Source organism: Schistocerca serialis, chromosome 2, assembly GCF_023864345.2.
Source record: "Schistocerca serialis cubense isolate TAMUIC-IGC-003099 chromosome 2, iqSchSeri2.2, whole genome shotgun sequence".
Classification (NCBI taxonomy): Eukaryota; Metazoa; Arthropoda; class Insecta; order Orthoptera; family Acrididae; genus Schistocerca; species Schistocerca serialis.
In genome coordinates, this window is record NC_064639.1 from 734,591,737 (window position 1) to 734,616,762 (window position 25,026).

The 25,026-nt window shown below is 38.3% G+C and overlaps 2 protein-coding genes across 2 annotated transcripts in view; one reads left to right on the forward strand and one right to left on the reverse strand.

Annotated features, from left to right (window-relative positions):
* Positions 1-2,005: 2,005 nt before the first annotated feature.
* Positions 2,006-22,656, reverse strand: LOC126457932 (actin-like protein 6B). Its single transcript, XM_050094643.1, has 4 exons — positions 21,699-22,656; positions 11,469-11,720; positions 5,445-5,642; positions 2,006-4,604 (listed from the first exon to the last, which is right to left on the reverse strand). The coding sequence occupies exons 1-4, from the start codon at positions 22,356-22,358 to the stop codon at positions 4,389-4,391; spliced, it is 1,326 nt and encodes a 441-aa protein (XP_049950600.1). The 5' UTR covers positions 22,359-22,656; the 3' UTR covers positions 2,006-4,388.
* Positions 22,657-23,007: 351 nt separating this feature from the next.
* LOC126457934 (ATP-dependent zinc metalloprotease YME1L-like) overlaps positions 23,008-25,026 on the forward strand; it is a 108,497-nt gene continuing 106,478 nt past the window's right edge. Inside the window, exons 1-2 of the mRNA XM_050094644.1 lie at positions 23,008-23,163; positions 23,275-23,421. Of these exons, the coding sequence (XP_049950601.1) occupies positions 23,137-23,163; positions 23,275-23,421 (174 nt within the window). The 5' untranslated portion in view covers positions 23,008-23,136. The remainder of the gene's footprint in view (positions 23,164-23,274; positions 23,422-25,026) is intronic.

Here is a 25,026-nt window from a genome sequence, read left to right on the forward strand (position 1 = left end):
TCCCTTCTTTCTGCAGTCTTCGTTCCTCCCATGGTGTAGCAAGGGAGGGAAACGATTTAGGGTCATATCTGTCAGCATTGTACTTGATCTTGCCCTTCTTAGATACAGCTGGTGCCGTATGGTCACCAGCAAGAGATGACTTAGTCCACTTCATTGTGGGTCATCCGGCCTGATGCCACCCACTCCAATCAGGGGCTCTCCCCATGGGCGCCACACAGCCACAGCAAAGGCCAGCTGGCATGATGGCTGTTGCCTGGAGTCCTGATGCCCCTCCTTGACATATGTGGTGAGTTTACAGCTCAGGCATCAGCAGTGCGATCCCTGTGTTGCCATGACAGCCCCACCACAACGGTCTAGCTACCGTGTTGGATATTGGGCACAGAGAAATCTAATGTTGTCGTGGGGGTGAAAGATGACAGGAGACAACAAAAGAAGATGACATACCCTGGAAAGTGTCCTCAACCAAACAGTTGAATTCCAGGTGGAGATGTGAAGCCATGACAAGAGGTTCAGGAGATTGAATCTAAGGGCACTATGGATAACTCATGCACCATGTATGGTGTCCTTCCCCATATGACCCGCACTTCTGTAGAATTTGGAAAGTGGCAGGTCAAACAGTAAAATGGGACCTGAACTTACAGGGCTGAAAAATGTGAGACTCCTTTTAGTCGCCTCTTACGACGGGTAGGGATACATCTGGCCTATTCTAACCTTTTGACCCGCAGGGAGGTCAAATTTTGGTCGTTTGTTTGTACTTAAGTAAACAATGATATCTCCATACAGCATCTAACATCATGAAATGTTCGTGGCAGATTAAAATTGTGTGTCTTACACTGAGACTTGAATCTGTGGCCCGAGTCCCAGGTATGTCCATCTTGATCTTGCATACACTTTTAATCAAGCAGAAAAGTTTCAAATCTGTGCACACTACCCTGTAGAACCAAAATTCATTCTGGAATCTAATGGCTTACTTATTGGTGTTATGTTTTGAGGTACTAGGGAAGTTCTCCAACATTACAAAAAACATTAACTGGATAATATTAAACAAAAGCGAGTTAAATATCAAGGAAAAAGGTTACACAGGAAAGTCTTCCCATACCAAGACAATGTTAACAGAAGTCATCATGAAGACTAGAAATGAAGTGTTAACTTTTGAAACACTTGAACAAAATTCATGTTCTCACTGGACCCCTCCACCTACCCCAGTAATTCCCTTATTCAAAGAGAATTGCTCAGAGGAGCCAGCTTTAAAATAATTATGTAGTTACGCAGACTGAGATAATAACTACCACAACAATTTTTCATTTAAAAATCCTTCACTCACAATGGGATTATAAACATCAAAACAAATATTCAAAAAGTCCACAAGTGTTATTGGCAAAACAATGTATTGCATATAAGTGACATACACGGTTAATAAACAAAGTGAGTAAATGTGCATTGTTCATGTTAATTGCAATTGAGGTAGTACCACTTTTACCCTACCTCTTCACCAAAACCTTGATGCCATTCACCTATCTTTTCTTTTCATGTTATTAGTTAACCACTCTGTTGCTGTCATTTTCTTTTTTTTTTGTCATTATCTTTTCTTTGTATATGGTTTTTCTTTCTTCTTGTCCTCTAGTGACAAGCCTGAAGCATTTTGCTTATCATTACAGTTATTTTTATCTTCATTTGTTCAGTTCTCTAAATTCTACTTCTTATTTCTTTACAGTGATCTGTTCACATTTTGGTTTCTAGACAAATTTTCTTCTGCAAGCAGCTCTTCTCTCTTTATACCCCCCTCTCTCTCATGTTTGCACAGAATGTCATCACAGTGTGCATGTGTAACTAAAGAACATATGATTGTCAAGCTGTACTTAATGAAGTAAGGAGGTCATTAATGTTGTAGTTATGTAAACTGGAAAAAATGCATAGAACTGCTAGATTATAGTGTTATTTCGAGAACAAAAAATGAAATATTTCTTGGTTTTAGTGATGAAGAATAGATAAAAAAATTCACTCACACACATAAATCTAATACATTTAATTTTTATTTGCAATCAGGAGGAGACGCTGGCATAAATGTTATGGAACTCTTTATCAATCTAATTCTTTAATATTTATGATGGGTCGTCATATCACATATGTAAAAATACATAACAGACACTAATAATAACAATAAAGCTCTTACATGATTGTAGGTAGTAGTACTGATAGAAAGATATTTCTATTGTAATGAGCAAAAATATTTGCAAATTTATGCCTTCCTGATCTTTAAGTGGCCCTGAAAAACCAAGACAGTGTAATGAACAATGTCAGGAAAAGTATAGATTGCTACTACCCAAAGAGACAACCTGTTGAGTTGGAGATAGGCACAGCAAAAAGACTATTACATATCACAGCTTTTGGCCTAAGCTGGTCGGAGCTGGCGGTGGTAGTGGTCATGTGTGCACGAAGTGTGTGTGTGTGTGTGTGTGTGTGTGTGTGTGTGTGTGTGAGAGAGAGAGAGAGAGAGAGAGAGAGAGAGAGAGAGAGAGAGAGATTGTGTGTTCTTTGTTGAAGAAGCTTTGGCTGAAAGCTATGATGTGTAACAGTCTTTTCATGGTGCCTGTCTGCAACTCAACGGGTCATTTTTATAGTGAGTAGCAATCTATCCTTTTCCTAATACTGTTGATATTCCAACCTGGGGTTTCCACTGTTTGATTTTTGCGAAACACTGTAATGATTAATGCAAAGTTCTTTTTGTTATTACAAATGTTTTTGTATCACGACATTTACAACAAGAGAGTTACAGGTGGATGGGATGGAAATGATGTAGCACTTGGTCAAACAACTGATTCCAATAACTGGACTTGTGACTACTTTGTTTGGTCTGGTTCACATAAAAGAAATTCTATTACATGGCTGTGTATTGCATCAACCATGTAAAAAGGCTTCAAATCTCCCAATCATCATGATAACATTGTAACAATGTCATTTTTATACTCATGAGAAAATAATATGCAAAACTAATAAAGGCACTCACTATTAAAGTTACCTAAAACTAACAGAGCGGAGACGAACGTACAGAGAGAGCAGAGATATAGAAATGCTACTGGTATAAAATGGAATGTTTAACAACTCAGAATTTAATCTTCTTCTCTATTTCCTAGCAAATGTTTCTTTTTGTCCATGGTTTATGAGCTGATTAACTCACAGCATGCCAACAGTGTTGCAAAAATATTTTTTGGGGTTTAATTTTGTTAGATTTCAATGAAAACCAGGTATAAATCTAACAGCTGATGATAGCATGAAGGAAACAAAGAAAAAACAAGGTCAGGTAGGAAGTCAATAATAAGGTGAGTTATACGTGTGCTTGTATTTACAATGGGAACATGGTCAAAATCTTCAATACATATCTATATGTGTTTCCTAAGATAATTATAGTACTAGAATGTTATGAACATACAGAAAAACAGTGGTGGTAGTAACTAAAATGTTACTGGGGCAAGAATGCTAGCAGGATAACAATCCTTGTCATAAAAGTAACAAGTGATCTTGTGTAATTTTTGTATCAGGTGGAGGATGTGTGCTGAAATAAACAAGGAATAACAAATGAGGTTACAAAAAATAAGTACAATGTTGAAGAAATGACCACCATAAGGAACAATAAGAAATATGAGCAGTGTCATTAAAAGGGGTGGTACTAACAAATTTATTACCTCAACCACAATGGATCCAATTGCCAGCCAGAAAACTGGAATAAATATGCTTAAAAATTACTGCTAACTTTGAAAATTGTGTTATGCAATATGGGAAACATCTCAGAAAACCACTTTGGGACACTTTAGTAATACACTTAAGAACAATGATACCAAAACTGGCAACATGTGAGTGAAACTACATGTCTGATGGCAAGCTTCACAAAGCACATTCACACATCTAATAAGGAGCCAGATATTAAATTATTTCATCGTAATAAACCATTTTAGATCTCACTGCAATGATAAAGTATCACACGTAAACAATCTCAAAATATTCTGTTTCGTCTGCATTTCACGGATTAGGTGGCCTCCCATTTTCTGTTCAACATACTATCACTGTATTTAACAGAAAGTGATTCCATTGCATTGCCAATAGCCGCTAACCTGGAATCATAAACTTATCCCACTACATCATTTGAGAGATAATATGTAAAAGTTGTTATACAGTATATCCAGTGGGCTTCCAATGCCGCACAGTTTAACTGATTTAAGATTTTAATACTTGGAAATTATCAAATCTCGTTCAGTGAGTAACATAAAAGTTTAAGCATGTACAAAGACAAGCATATATGAAATGAAATGTTTTCACATACAAGAATGCAGGCACACTTGTAAATTATTTGTACTCCTCATGTTATACAATATAAGCTACAGTGAAAAAGTCTACGGGCATTTCCGTTCCACCTGCCCTTTGCCACCTTCTTCATATTCCTGTGCTGACATCCACATCTGCTGGAATGTACCAATAGAAGCAAGAATTGAGCCTCCAATCCAAGCTCCAAAACGCCGTTCAGCAGTACCACTTGCTGTGATCATTTTTAGGCGCATGCTAGAAGGAATGCGAAGTGAAAGATCACGGTTCAGTCTTTCTGAGAAACCCTGTAGGATGAATTTCAGTGTCAGAATACACGAAGAACTTTTATCACACTATTTCATTTCTATGACTAGAAAATCATCATACTTCCACAAAAATAATTCACACACAAGGTCCACAGGTGTGCTCACACATGCTTGCGAATGCACATCCCCACCCAGCAATCTCGAGAAAGCTTTCATGCACATTTGGCGTGGAATGATTTCAGCATTCTGATGAATTACTCACCCGTTATTTTAAGATTTATGTGACATAAGACAGTGGGAAATAAACTAACCACTCTCTGTTTTACATATAAAACATAAGAGGGCAACAGAATCTACTAATCTGAAATCTAGGAACAAGTAGCAAAAATTACATTACATGGTGTAATCAAAATTAATATAACTTATCAATAAATAAGGCACGATTTTCTTATTTAAGTAATGAAACATAGATGATAGCCGCTCAATGTTGGGTCATTATTTCCTCAAATAGTTACATCATGTGAAGTCTGACAATACTACTTGTACTGAACTTTACTAATAATCAATTCATAGCTCCATGTTTCAATAACAAAGTTGCAACATGACTGGCTACCTCCATTCAACAGTATTCTTTTTATGAAACCACTGCTTGTTCACTAACATTGCCTGCAACCTTAGCTGAAGACAAAAAGAGTGAATTGAAAGAAAGATTAACGAAACATTTTTAACATTAAATACTGTGTGTGTGTGTGTGTGTGTGTGTGTGTGTGTGTGTTTTGTCTTTAATGATACTATTGTCACTTCCCCATATCCAGCTCTATATAGCGCATAAATATGTAATAAAGGAACAACATGATCTTTACACATAAAATACTCTACCTGCAGAAGTGAATTTCCACCAGTTACAACCACGCTTCCATATAATGCAGGCCTTACATCGACATCACACATTCCCATGCTTGTCGTAACAATGTGGGCAACTCCTAACATGGTGTGGCCAACCAAGCCACCCCTAGTTTGTACCACACTTGGATCAAACAATGCTTCTGGGATGCGAAATCTTTCTCCACCAAAATCCTGAAAATGATACATGAAAGCACAGCACATTATAATCATACGGTATGTACCTATCAACTTTTTTCCTACTATGGGCTGGAAGTTTTTTTTTATAATATTTTACTATGGTAGTTATTGAAGGCTTCACAAATTGCCCTTCTGGCAGTGAAACATGTCAATTAACATCTCCCTGTCAGTTGTTTTATACTTTTCTTTGTACTTACTTGACAACAGGATTCAAGCAGCTTCTGGATGCTGTTTGTATACTAAGGGGTTCTCTACCACCCTTGAAGTCTTCTACAGGACATATATTTTTCTAGAGCTTGATTGTCTATTTACTTGGAGAGAGTATGAAAATTTTTGACAACACACGTATTTGTATTGGAAATACAGATTACACTCTCAATTGGAACTACCGCTAGTAGCGATCACATGTGCATGAGGTGTGCTTGCTTGTGAGAATGTATGTGTATTTTCTTTGCGGAAGAAGATTGGCTGAAAGCTATAATGTGTAACAAGCCTTTTGGTTGTGCCTGTCTGCAACTCAACGGGTCATTTTTATGGTGAATAGCAATCTGTCCTTTTCCTAATATTGTTGATACATACACATTTAAAAGCAATGATGCTGTTGTGTACAGAAATGTGCAACTGCTGGATGATCATAAGAAATTACAGAAAACCTTGGCCAAAATTTCCACTTGGTGTAACGAATGGAAGCTCTCTTTAAACACAGATAAATGGAAGACAATGTTTATTACAGAGAGAAAGAACCTGATAGTGTCCAATTAACAGATTCATGGTGAACAATTTTGAGTGTATCATTTTATATACGTATTTGGTGGCAATACTAAGAAGCAATATTAAATGGCAAGAAACAATATTAAATGGCACCATCATGTAAAACCAGTATTAGTGACAGCAAATCGAAGACTCAGATACGAGAATTGCGTACAAGACACGACTGTGACCAATTGTATAGTACTGCTCCAGTGCTTGTAGCACTTGTCACATAGACAAAACAACAGATACTGAACAAATTCAGAAACACACTGCTAGGATTGTAATAGATTGGTCAGCCTACGTGAAAGTGTATGGAAATGCTTGGCAAACTTTAATGGTAATCCTTGGAAAATAAGATGACATAATTGTCACAAAATGCTGCTGGGTAAATTTAGACAGGCTGTATTTGGGGGGGGGGGGGGGGGGGGGGGGAGAGTAAAACTGGAGAATCATTATGCTGCCTCCAATGTAGCTCTCATGTAGGGACTATGAGAATAAGATAAGAGGCACTATTATGTGTACAGACAGTAATTTACCCTTGCCCAATATACACATTGAAAAGGAAAGACAATCGCTAATATGTAAATGCATTTTACAGTAGCTCACAGAATATAAATGCAGATGAAGATACAGAACTTGTGCATATCTCTTCTACACGTTCACCATCTGAATAAAGTACTTTTAGCTCCTGTTTGAGAGATATCATTTCCTCTCTATCTGATATACAGAACATGTATACTTTTTGATTTGTTTTTGTAGCCGTTTTTACGAGGTAATCACTGTTCAAGGACTGCCTCGGGTGACTTAAGTTTCATGCCCACTGCTATGGATATGTCAAAATTCATCCAATGCAAGGAGGAAGAGAGGGAGGGAGGCAGTCAGACAGCAAGGGGAGGGGGGGGGGGGGGAGAGGGAGGGGAGAAAGGGATAGGGGGAGTTAGAGAGAGAGAGAGAGAGAGAGAGAGAGAGAGAGAGAGAGAGAGAGAGAGAGAGAGAGAGAGAGAGAAACACAGCAATACGGAAGCCTGCAGGGCCTGAGATCTAGTTACATATGGAGGGAGATGAGAGCAACCATGTTCCATATTGTCAATAATTACAACATGTTGCTGCTAACAATAATAAATAAAATTGTATGGCCCCTTCACAGTCTTTAGAAACACAGATATATGGCCATTAAAGCTACAGAGGTAGAAATTGATGCCGCATGTGAGATTGTTTTGGGCAAGACTCAGTATCAGGTATGGGCACAAAATGATAATTGGATCCTTCTATCACCCACCAGACTCATCTCCTTATGTAATTGAAAACTTCAGATAACTTCAGTTCACTTACACATAATTTCCCGTACTGTAATCATTGGTGGAGACTTTAATCATCCAGTGATGAATTGGCAAAATTACAGTTTTGTTAGTGGTAGGCAAAGACATGCTGCGAAACTTGACTAAATATGTTCTCTGAAAGCTACCTAGAACAGATGGTTAGGAACCTCACTCATCATGTAAGTATATTAAACCTAAGTGCAACAAATCCACCTGACCTCTCTGAGAATTTTCATATCATATCAAAACTGGTATCGTGATCATGACACTGTTGTGGCACCAATGATTATCAAAGTATGAAGGACAACTAAAACAAGCAGAAAAATATATTTTTTCTGCAAACTAGATAAAAAAATCAGTAGTGTCATATCTCAATGAGGAACTTGAAACTTTTAGCACAGGAAAGGAGCATGTGGAGGAACTCTGGCTTATGTTTAAAAGAATAGTTGATCATGCACTGGATAGAGATGTACCCAGTAGGACACTTCACAATGGGAGGGAACCTCCATGGTATACAGTCTTGGTAAAGAAACTTGTAAAGAAACCAAGATTACTGCATAATAAATGTAAAATTAAGTGTAAAGGGCTGTAGATAAAGATATGCTGAATGAAATGCATTTGTCTGTCAAGAGAGCAATGCACGATGACTTCAATGACATCACAGCAGAATATTGTCAAGTGATCTTTCACAGAACCCAAGGAAATTCTGGTCATATGTATCGGCTGTTAGTGGCACCAAAATTAGTGTCCAGATCCTAGTGAATGAGACAGGAACTGAAATTGAGAATAGCAAAGCAAAAGCTGAAATGTTTAATTTTGTTTTCAAAAGTTCCTTTACAAAGCAAAAGCCAGAAGAATTGGTCCAATTAAATCCTCGTACCACTGAAAAGATGAATGTCGTAAGTATCAGTGTCAGTGGTGTTGAGAAACAGCTGAATTCATTAAAATTGAACAAAGCTCCAGAGTCCTACGGAATCCCTGTTAGATTTTAAACTGAATTTGTGGCTTAGTTAGGCCCTCTTCTAACTACAATCTATCATAGATTCTCAAACAAAAATCTATGCCCAGTTCTCAGAAAAAGGCACAGGTCACGCCTATCTACATGAAGGGTAATAGAAGTGATCCACAAAACTACCGTTCATATCCTTGACATCGATTTGAGCTCAAACATAACAGATATCTTGAACAGAAAGGCCTCAATGCCAACAAGCATGGATTTCAAAAACATCAATCATGTGATACCCAACTCCCACTTTTCTCATGTCGTAGTGAAAGCTTTGGATCACGGCAATCAGGTACGTGCTATATTTCTTGATTTCTAAAAAAACATTTGATGCAGTACCACACCTATGCTTATTGTCGAAAGTATGATCATACAGAATATCAAGTGAAATTTCTGACTGGATTGAGGACTTTCTGGTAGAGAGGAACCAGCATGTTATCTTGGCTGGAGACTCAAGACTCATCGCCAGCTGTAGAAGTAACTTCAGGTGTGTGTTGGGATCCTTACTATCCTGTTGTTTATTAATGAGTTCCAGAGAATATTAATAGTAAAATCAGGCTTTTTGCAGAGGATGCAGTTATCTATAATTAAATACATTTGGAAAGAAGCTGCACAAATATACAGTCAGATCTTGACAAGATTTCAAAGAGGTGCAGAGATTGGCAACTTGCTTTAAATGTTCAGAAACGTAAAATTTGCACTTCAGAAAATGGAAAAAAAAGGGTCCTATGACTGTAATGTCGTTGAGTTACATTTGGAATTGGCCAACTCATACAAATACCTGGATGTAGCACTTTGCAGGGATATGAAATGGAATGATCACATAGGTTTAGTTGTGGGTAAAGCAGGTGGTAGACCCGGCCTCTTGGAAGAATACTGGGTACGTGCATTCAATCTACAAAGGAGATTGCTTACAAATCCGCACAAACCCTTCCTAGAATATTGCTCCCCATCCTAGAATATTGCTCAAATGTGTGGAGCCAATATCTGACAGGGGATATTCAATATATACACAGAAGGGCAGCACAAACGGTCATAATCCATGGAAGTGTCACAGAACTGGAAGACACTTGTAGACGAGACGTAAACTATCCCGAAAAAGTCTGTTAACAAAGTTTCAAGAACCGGCTTTAAATGATTACTCTAGGAATATACTACAACTCCCTACATATCTCTCATATAGGGATTGTGAAGATAAGATTAGAATAATTACTGGATGCACAGAGGCATTCAATCATTTTTCCAGCACTCCGTAAGTTAATGGACCAATGGGATGTACCCTCTGCCATGTACCACACAGTAGTTTGCGGAGTGTAGATGTAGATCAAGTGTTCTCTCTTTTCACTAGCATCTGTCCCATCTATTATGGGGTACGCTTTTGCAGGTTTCGGCAAATTTTGTCTTGTTATTTATTTTTGTCAATGTAACCATAGGGAGGTAAGTTGTGAGTACCATTCCTTCGTCATTATCTAAACTATGTTCTGTGTGTTACTGCATTTTAATTGTTTGTCTATTGTATTCTCAGACAATAAATCTGGGAATCAGCTCAGCATTTGCCTAAATGAATATGGGAAACTGCCTAAAAACCATACTCTGACTGGGTCGTGTACTAGCCCACGGTTGTTAATCTGCCACACGGTCTGACTAGACTACCTGTCTTGCAAACAACGAAACTTCAGGGCAAGTTTATTATTGTCAAACTATTGGATGACCCCTAAGACATACAAATTGACTGAACATAATTCTAATACCCATGCCCGGACAGCATTTCCCTAAGGTAACTGGTGTGACAATACTTGCCAGTACAGTTAAGCTGCTTACAGTTCACAGAAATCTCCTGTTCTGCATTTGCCCCGAGCTGGCGTGGTGTGTTAACAGCTTTCCAATGGGAAAGTGTGTAGTAAACCAGTTTAAGATAGTGTTTCATATTTAGTGGTTAAAAGGATGATGAATAAAGTAACCCAGTTTATCTCACTTGGTGTAAGCATAGTACATGCCCTTAACAAATTATATATGCCACTTATTAATTTTGGTGACTTGACAACATGATCTATAGAAGTGCTCCATCATTGCTACAGCACACATTTGATATTTCTTGACACATTCCACAGCCACAGATAATGCTTTATAATTCAATATGAATTTTCACCCCACAGTGGTGTGTGCACTGATTTGAAACTTTCTAGTAGATCAATACTGTGTGCCAAACTGGGACTCGAACCTGGGACCTTTACCGCTCAAGGGCAAATGCTCTACTCTGTAAGCTATGCAAGCACGGCTCATAGCTTGCTCATACAGCTTTACTTCCGCCGGTACCTCTTCTCCTATGTTCCGAACTTCCTTTCTTCCAGTATTGTTAGCTCTGAGAAGTAAGCATGAGATTGACTTTTGGGTTGTAGGAGAAGAGTTACTGGCATAAGTAAAGCCGTGAGGGTGAGTTACAAATTGTGATTGGATAGCTGTCAGTAGAACAATAGCCTCTGAAAGATTAAGGTCTCAGTTTCAAGTCCCGGTTAGGCACATAGTTTTGATTTGCCAGAAAGTTGAACTATCCATCATGATGAGAGCAATGGTACAAAGTTTGTGTACTAATTAAAAAGCACCAGAGAGCACAGCAGCATTTGAAGATTATAGGAATGATATATCAAAATTAAAGTATTAATTTAAAATAAATTTAAGGTATTACCTCCAGAGAATTGGCAACACTACTAACAACTTTCAAATATTATAAATATATTTTCTTACCTGATGGTACCCATCTGGGAACTCATAGTGAACAGCCGGTATGGAAGATACAGTTTTCTCATCATATGGAGTTTCCGACACTTGCAATACACTAGCTTGAAAATCCTGGACAACTTTCTTTGTCATGTAATTATGCCATGAAGGCGTTACTTCTGGTAGGTTACGTTTTTTTACCCAGCGTGCCTTCTCCCTTTCTTTGACAACCTCTTTGGAGCCAATCATATATGGAGGGACAATTTCTATGCCACTTTCCTGTAAGAAAATTGATAAATATAATATGTGAAATAACTCAGCTTAGAACCTTAGAAATACACACATCAATTAAAATTTACAGACTTTTTTATAGTTATAAAAGTTGAAATACTGCTGCAATAATTGCAGAAAATATGTAGCAATATATCTATGACTGCAAGTCAGATTACAAGAGAGTTACATTAAAACATTGTCCAAAATATGTAATCAGAAATGCTTTGAAGTGAAAGACACACATAGGCTATTTGAAAAAGTAACAAAACTGGAATGTCTTCATAAGATAACTTTTGTGAATGAGAAGATGGTTACCACTAGCTTCCGTGCATACTTTGCAGCAACATGTTATACAATCCATAAAGTGGATCAATAGCTCTATTATCTGCCAACCCCATTCCAGCAAAAGAGCTGTACAGAGCTCTTGGATGAGGGTTTGGCACAAGCTGGTGTGACATAACAACACCGACAAAAAAATCAATGATTACTGTGGTTTAATGGCAGTGTCTTTGGGTACTAATAAGAAGTTCTTGTATTCTGGGTTCACTTATCCCAACCACTGATACAATTTCAAACAGAAAAGAATATCTGTAGCAGATGAAGACTTCTGGTACCAGGAGTCATCCACATTATGGTAAAGGCCTTGTCAAAAGGTGGAGGAGTGAGAGGTTCAAGGAAGCTGCTTGCCTTCAGGCAGGAAACAAAAGGTGGAATAATCAGCAACGATCAATGGCATAAGCATGCAGAAGGCAATGGAAACTGATGCACTAGAATGTAATGTGTTTTGCAGAGGAAATGTGGTCAGTAATAGAAAAATAGTGATCTAATGTTGGCCTCACATAGAAAGAGAGTCCGTCCAACAACAACAACAATCTGGCAGCATTCTAAAAATCAAGGTGTGGAATGTTAAAAGTCTGATGTGACAAGGGAGGTAGAAAATCTGAGAAGGGAAATACAAAGGCTGAATGGATGTATAGTATATAAAAATGATACAATGGGAGTAAGATTCATTATCAATTTGGTCTTCTGAAATTGTTTCACCACACAAGATCGTAATGCAGTCCCTGCTTTCAATCATCACAAGAATGCTGAAATGGCATATGGTGAAACATATGACCACGGAATGCAAAAGCAGGTACAGTTGCTTAGCAGTGGAATATTCTGAGCCAGATAAGATACCGGTATCTATAAGATTCTACAGAAATTATGTGAAAGAACTTGCTCCCCCTAGTTTATCATAGGGCACTGTAGCAAAAAAGAAAAGGCCGCTGGACCTGATGGGATACCAGTTCGATATTACACAGAGTATGCAAAGGAACTTGCCCCCCTTCTTGCAGTGGTGTATCGTAGGTCTCTAGAAGAGTGTAGCATTCCAAAAGATTGGAAAAGGGCACAGGTAATCCTCGTTTTCAAGAAGGGACGTCAAACAGGTGTGCAGAACTATAGATCTATATCTCTAATGTCAATCACTTGTAGAATTTTGGAACACGTATTATGTTTGAACATAATGACTTTTCTGGGGACTAGAAATCTACTCTGTAGGAATCAGCATAGATTTTGAAGAAGACGATCGTGTGGAACCCATCTCGTGCTATTCATCCACGAGACTCAGAGGGCCATAGACACAGGTTCCCAGGTAGATGCTGTGTTTCTTGACTTCTGCAAGGCGTTTGATACAGTTCCCCACAGTTGTTTAATGAACAAAGTAAGAGAATATGGACTATCACACCAAATTGTGATTGGATTGAAGAGTTCCTAGATAACAAAATGCAGCATGTCATTCTCAATGGAGAGAAGTCTTCTGAAGTAAGAGTGATTTCAGGTGTGCCGCAGTGGAGTGTCATAGGAGCGATGCTATTCACAATATATATAAATGACCTTGTGGATAACATCAGAAATTCACTGAGGCTTTTTGAGGATGATGCTGTAGTATATCGAGCGGTTGCAACAATGGAAAATTGCAGTGAAATGCAGGAGCATCTGCAACGAATTGACACACGGTGCAGGGAATGGCAATTGAATCTCAATGTAGACAAGTGCTGTGAATACATAGAAAGAAAGATCCTTTTTCATTTAGCTACAATATAGCAGGTCAGCAACTGGAAGCACTTAATTCCAAAAATTATCTGGGAGTAGAAATTTGAAGTTATTTAAAATGGAACGACCATATAAAATTGTCAGTAAAGCAGATGCCAGACTGAGGTTCATTGGAAGAATCCTAAGGAAATGCAGTCCGAAAACAAAGGAAGTAGGTTACAGTACACTTGTTTGCCCACTGCTTGAATACTGCTCACTGGTGTGGGATCCGTACCAGATACTTGATAGAAAAGATAGAGAAGATCCAACAGAGAGCTGCACTCTTCGTTACAGGATCATTTAGTAATTGCGAAAGTGTTACAGAGATGATAGATAAACTCCAGTGGAAGACTCTGCAAGAGAGACACTCAGTAGCTCGATACGGGCTTTTGTTGAAGTTTCGAGAACATACCTTTACCAAGGAGTCAAGCAGTATATTGCTCCCTCCTACGTGTATCTCACGAAGAGACCACAAGGGTAAAATCAGAGAGATTAGAGCCCACACAGAGGCATAGCGACACTCTTTCTTTCCATGAACAATATGAGACTGGAATATAAGGGAGAACTGATAGAGGTCCTCAAGGTACCCTCCGCCACACACTGTCAGGTGGCTCGCAGAGTATGGATGTAGATGTAGAAAGGTACCCAGCAACTGGAAGTACGGCGCTGTCATTCCTGTTTTCAAGAAGGGTCTTAGGAAAGATGCAAACAATTATAAGTCTAAATCACTGATATCGATCTGTTGTAGAATTATACAGCATGTTTTATACTCATGTATTATGAGGATCAATGAATAGTGCAAGGACTGGCAGTTGGCCCTGAATAAATAAATCTATCATATTTCAAATACACAGGAGAACTCGACTACTGTATAGTTATACTATTGATGACACATTGCTGGAAATAGTAACCACCATAAAGTATCTAGTAGTAACCACCCCTTTGTGACCTTGAATGGAAGGACCATGTACAGGCAATAGGAATAGCAAATGCCTGGCTGAAATTCTTAGGAAGAATCTTATGGAAATATAATTCAATGAAAGAAGTTAGACAAGTTCTTTAGTATTGCACATCAGTCTGGGACCTTTACCAAGTTGGGTTAATAGAAGAAAGATAAACAAGATCTAATGAAGAGAGGTGGATTTTGTCACGGGATCATTTAGTAGGTGTAAGAGCATTATGGAGATGTCCAAACTCCAGTGACAAACTACAAGATAGGTATTGTGCATCAAAGAAAGGTTTACTACTGAAATTTAGTGACAGTATGTTCTGGGAATAGCCAGACAAATATGTCTGATGAAATGACCACAACAAGAAAATTTGAGAAATTAGAGCTTATACAGAGGTTTACTGACAATCATAATCCTATATACCTTTTGCAAATGGAACAAGAAAGGGGGAGGGGGTGGGAAGCACACTGCCAGGTGGCCTGAGGAGTACAGATATACACATAGATGAATGGGGAAGTAGGGTAAGGAATGAATCATTGTGAACAGTTCAGTGATGGGATTATTCTCATCAGAATCAACATTAAACCTAAGTCAACAGATAAGTTCAGATATATAGGTGCTGATGTCACAAATACAAGATGAAGAGACAGAAAGTACAAGATTATTATAAGAGACTGAAGCGATTTCGTAAATTCAGTACCGCTACACTGGCTGACATACTGTCACAAAACTCAGAACTCATTTCGAAAAACTCAAAAAGTTACGTGTTGTTGCAGCCACATTTCATATTTCTGCCATGAGATCGCTGCAGTGAGCAAGTATCCAAAATGGCAACAGGCACCAAAAAAGCTGTAACAGTGTGTGGGGATAAGTGCAAGATTTGGTGTTTATTCCCCCACTAACAAACCTGCAGGAAATGCAAGCTGGGATCAATAGCGCTTCTGAGCTGACCAATAGGGACACGCTGCACTGAACCTGGGCAGAACTTGATTACTGGCATGATATCTGCAGAATCAGGAGAGGGCCGGGGTTAAGGCGACATATGGTGTGTGCAAAAGCCCTATGACAATACGCCAACCAATGTGGCTACAGTAAATCTGTGAAATAGCTTCAATCGTTTCTAATAACCTTGTATATGGGACAGTGTGTGGGGAGCTCAGTATGTCAAACCGGAAATGAAAATCTAAAAATCACAGTGACTGAAAAGGTAAGTAGAGATAGAAACATAAGATAGAGTGAAGGGAGAAAATGAACTTGGTAGTGGTGGAGTTCTGCAACAACTTTCGCCTAGTAATACCAAATATACTTTTCAATAATCATAAGAAACCAAGGTATGCTTGAAAAAGAAAAAAAAAAAATGTAGAATCTGATTATAGTTCAGAGAAGCTGATGGTGGAGGGATGGTTACGGATGGCCTGGGCTGTGAAGTGGCCACTGAAACTGAGTATGTTATGCTCAGCTGCATGATGTGGCACCAGGTGGTCAACTTTGTTCTTGGAAACAGTTTGGGGTTGGCCATTCATCATGGTGGACAGCTGATTGGTATTCAAACTGGCATGAAAAGCTGTGGTGTGTTTGCAGCTGATCTGGTATATGACAGAGCTGATTGCACAGGTGGCCCAGCATCTGATGCAATAGGAAAAGCCCGTGACAGGACTTGAGTAGGAAGTGCTGGATGGATGGATTGGGCAGATCTTGCACCCGGGTCTTCCACAGGGATATGACCTTACAGCAGTGCATTGGGAGTCACATGTGGTTGGACTTGGATAAGGTGTAGATTGGGTGGGCAATGTAACACTACTTTAGGAAGGGTAGGATGGATCTTTGGTAGGATGTCCCTCATTTCAGGGTATGATAACAGATAATCAAAGCGCTGACGAAGGAAATGGTTCAGTCGTTCCAGTCCAAGGTGATATTGTGTGACCAGGAGGGAGATTATTTGTATCTAACTCTAGTGGATGGTGGGAGGATTGAAAGTGTATGAGGATATGGCAGGGGAAATCTGACTGCAGACTAGGCATCTGGGGTAGTGCCCATCTGTGAAGGCCTTCATGAGAGCTTCAGCATACTGGGAAAGGGTGTTCTTGTCACTGCAGATATGTCATCTACAGGTGACCATGCTGCATGTGAGGGATTTCTTTTATGTTGAAGGGACAGCAGCTGTCAAAAGGCAAGTACTGTTGGTGGTTATTGGGTTTAATGTGGACAGAGGTGTGGATGGAGCAGTCAGAGAAGTGGAAGTCAGTATCCAGGAATGTGGAACTTTGGGTTGAGATGACCAGGTGAAGCAGATGGGAGAGAAGGGGTTGAGGTTGTGAAGATGGTCCATTAACAGGTTGGCATAGGAGGGTGCCATGTGGGTACCCATGGCTGGGCCATGGATTTGTTTGTATACATCCCTTCAAGGAAAAGTAAATGCGTGTCAGGATGTAGCTGATAATGTGTATAAGAAATGAGATAGTGTGTTTAGAGGCTGAAGAACATTGGGAGTAAAAGTTTTCGGTAGTGGCAAGGCCATGTGCATGAAGATGCTGGTGTACATGGAGATGGCACCCAGAAAATAAAGGATGGAGAGTCAGTGAATGAAGTACTTAGTATCTTTGATGTTGGGAGATAGGTTTCAAGTAGTTGGCGAGAAATGTTGGTCAGTAAGACCAGAAATTCTTTCAGTGGTAGCAAAACAACCAGCCTGGATTTTCAGTGTGTATTTGTACTCTAAATTGTGACGGCATTACTCTGAAAGCTATCAAGTTTTCTTTCTTTTTTGTGTGTGCCTGTCAATGAGTCAATGCTTCTGCTTTTTGCGGGTAGTCTGCTTTACTCCTGAAGTATTTACATTTCACCAGGCCTTTCCTACAGAAGTATGTATGGCATGTGTTTTTATATGCATAACTGAATGCTTCTTGTACATAAAAATTAGCATTGCATCTTTTAAATGAATTTTTGGGTTATGTTGTTAGTAATTATGCTCTATTATGATTGTTAAGTAGCATGGAGTTTGTTCTACCTACACTGGTGAGAAAATATTTTTCTTGTTATTTGTGTCTGTTTGTGTGTGTAACGAGTGATATCAATATCACCAAACGGTTTAATTGGGATAGTGGCAACCAAATGATTACTGAAATTACTGTGTGGAAGCTATGAGACTGGAGATGTGATTTTGGATCTTTAGAAGAATATCATCCACATAAATCTGAAGATAGTAATGATAGATAAATGTAAGAATGATTGCCCAGTCATCCTGAAAATTCTACCATCCACGCTGCTAGCCAGAATTATATACAGAAAATGGAAAAGAAACATGTGGATATGTTTGCTAATAACTAGTTTAGTTTTGTTACAGAGAAAAGAACCAGAGAGTGATTTCTGACTTTGCACTTGACAATAGGGGCCAGAAAAATCAACAATCCTTAATCAGGTTTGTCAATCTGGAAAACATGTCAACAATTTAAATTAGTGCACAAGATTTGAAAATATGACAAAAAAGGGATAAACTATAGAGAAAGACATGTAATACTGAATATATACAACAACAAATTGAGAGGGTTTGTTGTCCTACAAAAGGCATTTGATAATAGACAGTGCTCAAATTAAAGAGGGTGTAACACACGGATACAGCCTTTCTCCTTTGCTTTTAAACCTGTATATTCTAGAAGCAATGAAGGAAATAAAAAGGTGCATGAGTGAAATTAAAATTAAAGGCAAAAGGATATCAATTACACAATTTACTGATTGCAAATGTATTCTCTATGGAGGTAAAACTACTGGACTTGTTGAATGGGATTATCAGTCCACTGAGCACAGAGTTTGGATTATGAGTAAACTGAAGAATGACAAAAGTAAAGGAGAATATTCATTGAATGGGATTAACAGTCCATTGGACACAAAATGTATATTGTGAGTAAACCAAAGAATAACAAAATTAATGGAGAGTTGCAGAAATGAGATAGCTACAAGCATAGCATCAGTATGAGGACCACTTAGAAGACAAGGTAAAGTAATTCTGCAACAATGCATGCAAAATAAGGCACAATGGATGAAGCAAACAGGTCACAAGACATATACTAGGACAAGCAAAGAGAGCACCTCTTGTCAAAGAAGTCTGTTTGTATCAAACATAAGCCTCAATTTGGGGAATACATTTCAGAGAATAAACATTTGGAGCACAGCATTTTATGGAAGTGAATCACGGACTATGGGAAAATAAGAAAAGAAGGGAATCAAGGCATATGAGATGTGCTTTTACAGAACGATGCTGAGATGTAAGTGAATTGATAGGCTAAGAAGTAAAGAGATTCTCTGCAGAATGGGTGTAAACAAGAATATGTGGAAAATACTAACTAGAATACATAATGGGATGACAGGAAATAACTACCGTGGCACCAGAGGGGGCTATAGAGGGCAGCCATTACAGAGGGGAACTGAGATTGGTACATACACAACAAAAAATTCAGTATGCTGAATGCGGAGTGCTATTCTGAGATGAAGAATTGGCCCAGGAGAGTACACAATGCCAAATCAAAATCACACTGATCCTATTTATAGGGTTCATATCCACAGGTCTTGCTGGTAAGTACCTATGTGCAGCGAATGCTTTCTACATCTACATCAATTCTCCAAACCACTGTGACGTACACGTCAGAGCGTACTTTCAATTGTAACAACTATTATGGTTTCTAACCATTCCATTTGCTTATGAAGAAGCTCCATTAATGCCTCTGTGCATGTTGTAATTAGTCTGATCTTGACTTTGCAGTCCATATGTGAGTGAAACATAAAGGAATGTAGTACCTTCCTAGATTAACCACCTACTACTGGTGTTGAAGTGTAGGCCCTGTGTAGGCTTTTGTGGCCAATTGATGTCTGTATTAAGTATCTACCAAGTCAGAATTTGCAGCATGTTCATTATGCTCTTGTGTGAGTCAAGCAAACTTGTGACGATTCATGCTGCTCTTCTTTGCACAATGTGAATCAGAAATCCACCAACAAAATTTCAGAACTTGTTCATGGAATGTTTTCTTACGAAGAACCCATGATCTTTAGTGGCTCACAGTGGAGTAATTGAATTTAGCTTGATTTATTACCTCCATTTTGCTTTTTATCTTTATGCGCTGAAAATACTGCACAACAGTGAAAATGTCAATAGAATGTGTTGGTATCTTGTTTGGAAACAAAATTGTTCCCTTCACCCACAGTACTTGCTGTTGACAACTGTGAGGCTTCATTCTTCTCCTTCAAGTTTGCTTTCAGTATTGGTCGGTTCTGTCTCTGGTTACTTTCTGCAGCAGTGTTAGTTGTACATTAACAGTGGTAGAGTTAATGATGAACAGTTCGCCATACACAACTTGCGTGCAGGTTCACTGAATGCTGAGCTGTTCTTGAGGCAATGGCAACCACTCTAAAGTATTTTTGCACCTGAGGGTTGTTACATTACTCTTTGTCATATGTTACACAATTTTGTGACATTGTTACAGTAAAGATTGCTTCACTGTTATGAAGGAGTTTTCACATTAAGTTACAAAAGGTACTTTTGGTGACTAACCTAATAAATCATAATTACATTATTACTCTGCAATGTGTCACCAGAGATGTCCCATATATCAAAACTCGGAAAATATGCCAAGCAATCTCTAAAATTCCGTTGGTGGAGTTCACGTTTCCCAGTACAGTATATGTTCAATGTACCATTATACTTGGGTCAAAATAACAGTGATCGATGGATACACACGAGAGGGGTCAATGTTGTCAGTTCATATTTGTATGTAAGATGGGGATATGAAGATAGGCAACACTGTTGCTGCTATCTGAAAGGAGCAGTCTCTTCTCTCTTGCAATGACATTTAACATAGAATTAAAATGTTACACAGTGTCAAAAGTCCCCATAACTAAACAAGAAAATTGTCAACACAATTTTTATGAAGCAAACGTAATGACTGAAAAAAATATCAGAATCAAATATTAAGTGTAACACAAAGCAGTTGCATGAAATGTTATCTGAACAAAAAAATTCTTTAACAAACGACGCTTCTGACGATCTTAATTTCAGCAAATAGTCAAGAAAGTGGAAACGTTTACATACTACAGTCCATAAAGTAAGACACTGATTGCTTCAGTGTATAATGTTGACCAAAATTGGAGACACTGCTATAAGATACCTAATTTAAATAGTAATATCCATCTTATTATACATCCTGAACAATACAACATAAATGGCTCTCTAATAAAGTACTTTTAAGGGTGCAATGCCTTGCCCAAAAGATTCCTAGTCTTAGTCCTATTTTAAAAAAATCTCAGAGGAATTTGCTGGAAACAATGAAACATACAAAGTAAAATGGCTCCAGCTTAGAATACATAAGTTGATAAATAATAGTAATAAACAATAGCAACACTGTGTATTACTCAGAAGCTATAAATAGGCAAAACAGTGCAAAAAGACAAAAACAGCAACAGCACAATTCTCCAACAAAGCAGGCAGCACCATCAATGTGCTACAAAATGGCAACAAACATCTGCAAAGCACTACGGTACGAAGCCTCAAGTCTCAATACAACCAAGATTATTGAAAGGGGAGGGGGGCATGGCCCAGCATTACACACTAGCCAGATCAACAGAGGAACATGGTGCATACTCAATAAAGAGAAGGATGAAAATGATATGTGAATCTGACACAACTGAGGGTACAAATTATCGACCTTTTTAGTTTACTCATTAATACAAATCCTCTAGGTTTTTACTGCCTCTTATTACTAGCCACAGTGTTTAAAAGTGGAAATTTCTCAACATAAGGAGAGCTGCATCAAACCAGTTTCTGGACTGAATACCACAACAACAACACATGCAAAAATGTGGTAGGAACAAGTATATAAACACAACACAGAAAGTACCACTAGCGTTACACTTCTGTCTAACAACATTGTCTTACAGTTAGCAATGAAACCCAAAATATGAAAGATTATACCTGCAAAAAATTTTTACACTGCATACTAATATAATCTCCACCCAGAGGAGATTTTACAATGGCTTGAGTCAAGACAAAACCATCTTGCACTGGTACAGCAGAGGTGTGCGTTGCTCCACTGTCTATGACAATGCCCGTCGCTCTCCCATTGGCAAATGCAGCTAGCACTGCATTTTTCACCAGAAAAAATGCAGGCACGTTATACTTCTCAAACATTAATTCTGTCAGTCTTTCACGTTTTGCTCGCACGTTCCAGGGTGCCTCTGACATTAATACTGGATGATATTCAGACTCGGACTGTATGCATTTTGCGTACGTATAATCCAGAACTTGCTCGAATAAATCCCAGTCATCGATCATACAATCTTTCATGTAAGTAGCAACTTCCATTCCGGGCCGAACAACATGTAAGTAGTTCGTATCGATGTAATATTTGTTTGATGAAGTTATGTTTTGGGGATCGACTTTCTTGTCTTCTGTTTCCATCGATTCTGTATTAACTGATGCTGTTTGATTCCCATCTTTCACTATACCGACAGCGGCTGGAATCTCGGCTTTCGGTGTATCTTCTTGTGCGTACCCAACACGGAGAGAATAATGGCCAATATCAAAGACCAATGCTCCTATTTCATCGCCCCCATATAACATTCCTGAACTCATGGCGACAGTTGGAATATAAACTGGGAATCGGAGAAGTTTCTCTTGGCGCGCTTTGCAGAATGAGTATCGTAATTCTGTGAATAAACCTCCGTAAGATTCGATTTTCGCGTCTTAGAAGTTAGTTGTGTAGTACACAATGCAACATCATATTGACAACACTTATTCACATTTCAAGAACTCACTTCCAGTAACGCACTACACTTCACACCTTCAGTTTACTAATAGATAGGTTAACACAAACATCGGGGAGAGCTAAACATCGTGCCTCGCAATACACAAATCAAAGCCGTTACGCAGACACTTCAGTCCACGCACGCCCGCCTCTAATATCACATTCTCTTTCCCGATGAAGAGATGTTGTTTCGTGATCGACCCATGGATGGATCATTCAATTATTTAAAAAAAAATACCTCTTTAATCGAAAATATAATTGTTAGTATCGATAGGGAACCAATTACAATGATATGCGCCCGTAAATGGAAACAAGCAGTTTTATTGATTCCATTTTATAATAATTTTAAAATTAAAAATGAAAATGCTCTTTATTTAATTTCTTAGTAATATCTGTAAATAAATAAAATGGAATAAATTTTCACATTTCTTTCTTAGAAAAATTTTGCGTGAAATACAAATAACGTAGTGCTGCGATGTTGGTTGCCTGCTAGTAATCTAAAACAAAGTGTGAGACGGCAATCGTATTCATGTCTGTATGTCATATAAATATTTAGTTCTCTCAGTTATTGTTTTAGTGTTGATATTAAGTTTCTAAAGCAGCCTGATGTTTAGTTTTCAGTCACAGAATCAGGTAATGCAACCATTCGATAGTGCTTTGTACGTAAAATAAGGAGCTGTAGATTTTAGTGTCTTCATATTTATGTTATTACAATTGTTTGCAACTTGCATCAAATGTTGATAGGTCTTGTGCAATCTATCACAAGTGGCTGCAGCATTTAGTCCAAGAAGAACTATTAGACCGTTGAACTCCGAAACGAAAAGTGCCCAAAAAGGAATACAGCAACACAATGATATTGATACACCAATATGTTGTGAAAGTTTCAACGAGGTAAGCTGCTAAGTATTAGTTCCCTGCCATTTAATGCATTTGTTATTTCGTTTGAAGTTCGTTTGCTGTCTCTATCTATGACTCATAACCCTCACTAAAACTTGACTTTGTTTCATATGGTAGTGCATGCACGTAAACCATCAGTGGCGAAAGGAGGATTAAAATTCGCCATCTTCATAGGTTGATCTTAATGCAAAAGTATTGATTGTATGACATGGTGATTTGCTGTTGTTCGTTCTGTGTGTCTCTTTTTTCCACTGAGACGTCAGATCTACTATAACCAAAAATGGATATGTGAATACTAATATTGTAATCATTGTTCTCGATAACCCCTGGTGTTGTATGCTAAATAATGATTGGCTTTAATGCAGAGAAACGTAAGAACAGAAATGAGCGTCAAGGAGACAGGTACCAGAAGTAATGTCTGCAAATGACATTCCTCTCTTTTGAAAGTAAAGAGCGATGATATGGTTGGTGTGGTCACAAGGCATGAATGTAAAGAAATCACAGTTACGAAAATCAAAGTGGTATCGTGCAACTGATAGAAGGAAAGAAAGAGTGGCCATGAACACAAAAAAATGTAATGAAGCATTGGGTTTTAAAGATTAGTGAAAAACATCTTCAGTGATGTTCCGTAATAGTTCGTGTGGGAATTGGCCAGTTTGTAGCATTATATGCAGAATAGTTTCTGGAGCAATACCATTTGTGTTTGACCATCACTAATGTTATATATAACAACACCATGTAGAGTGTCTTGTAACATTTTTGTAGATAGTTATGCTGCGTGGCTTGTTTGTTTGAAATGAATTATGAAACAATTGCAGGCTCCTTGCAGGAGTTCTGGACCCCTGACCCCAACTCAAATCTCGGTTGTGGTGACACTGATCTGTAGATATCAACAGTTAGAATTTCCCGCCATTGGAACCTTTTGTTTAACTGAGCAACAGACAAACAAGTTCATTAATGGAGCAGTGGCTGGCACTGAGTTTTCGTCCATTATTGTCTAAGGATTACTAGTCAGTCAGTCAGTGAACACTGTTTCAGTTTGTGCAAGCAGAGTTCTGTTTTCACTAGGGGCCTACTGCATTTTTGTTACTTAATCCTGCTTGAGACAAATGAGATTTATTCACCCAATTAATTAACATATTATCTTTGTCAATTTACCATAAAACACTTGAAACAGATGAGGCATGGTTCTGTGAACCCTCAGTGGTAGATTTCAACAATATTGAAATGTAGCCTGCCCTCAATCCATGTACAAGTAAATATTTTACCAGCAATAATATATTGCTACACAGAATAGCAAATGCAGATAAGGTTAATTTTCTTGTGAAGTTTGGTGCCGTATCATGAACTGACAAAAAAGAACTTTGCTAGATTAGAAGCGAATGAGAAAGTATTTCCAGAAGCCATAAGACCAGTGAAAGGTGGCGTGTCTATTTGAACTGCTCCAGATCTACATAGACTTATTAATCTCCTTTCTTTTACAGATTAAAAAAAGTGATGCAATTGATGTTAAGAGTACGCCTTAGATAAGTTCGTATGGACTAAGGTCCAAAGCGAGGGGAAAGATCCACCGTGGTATAACAATCATGTACGAAAGGT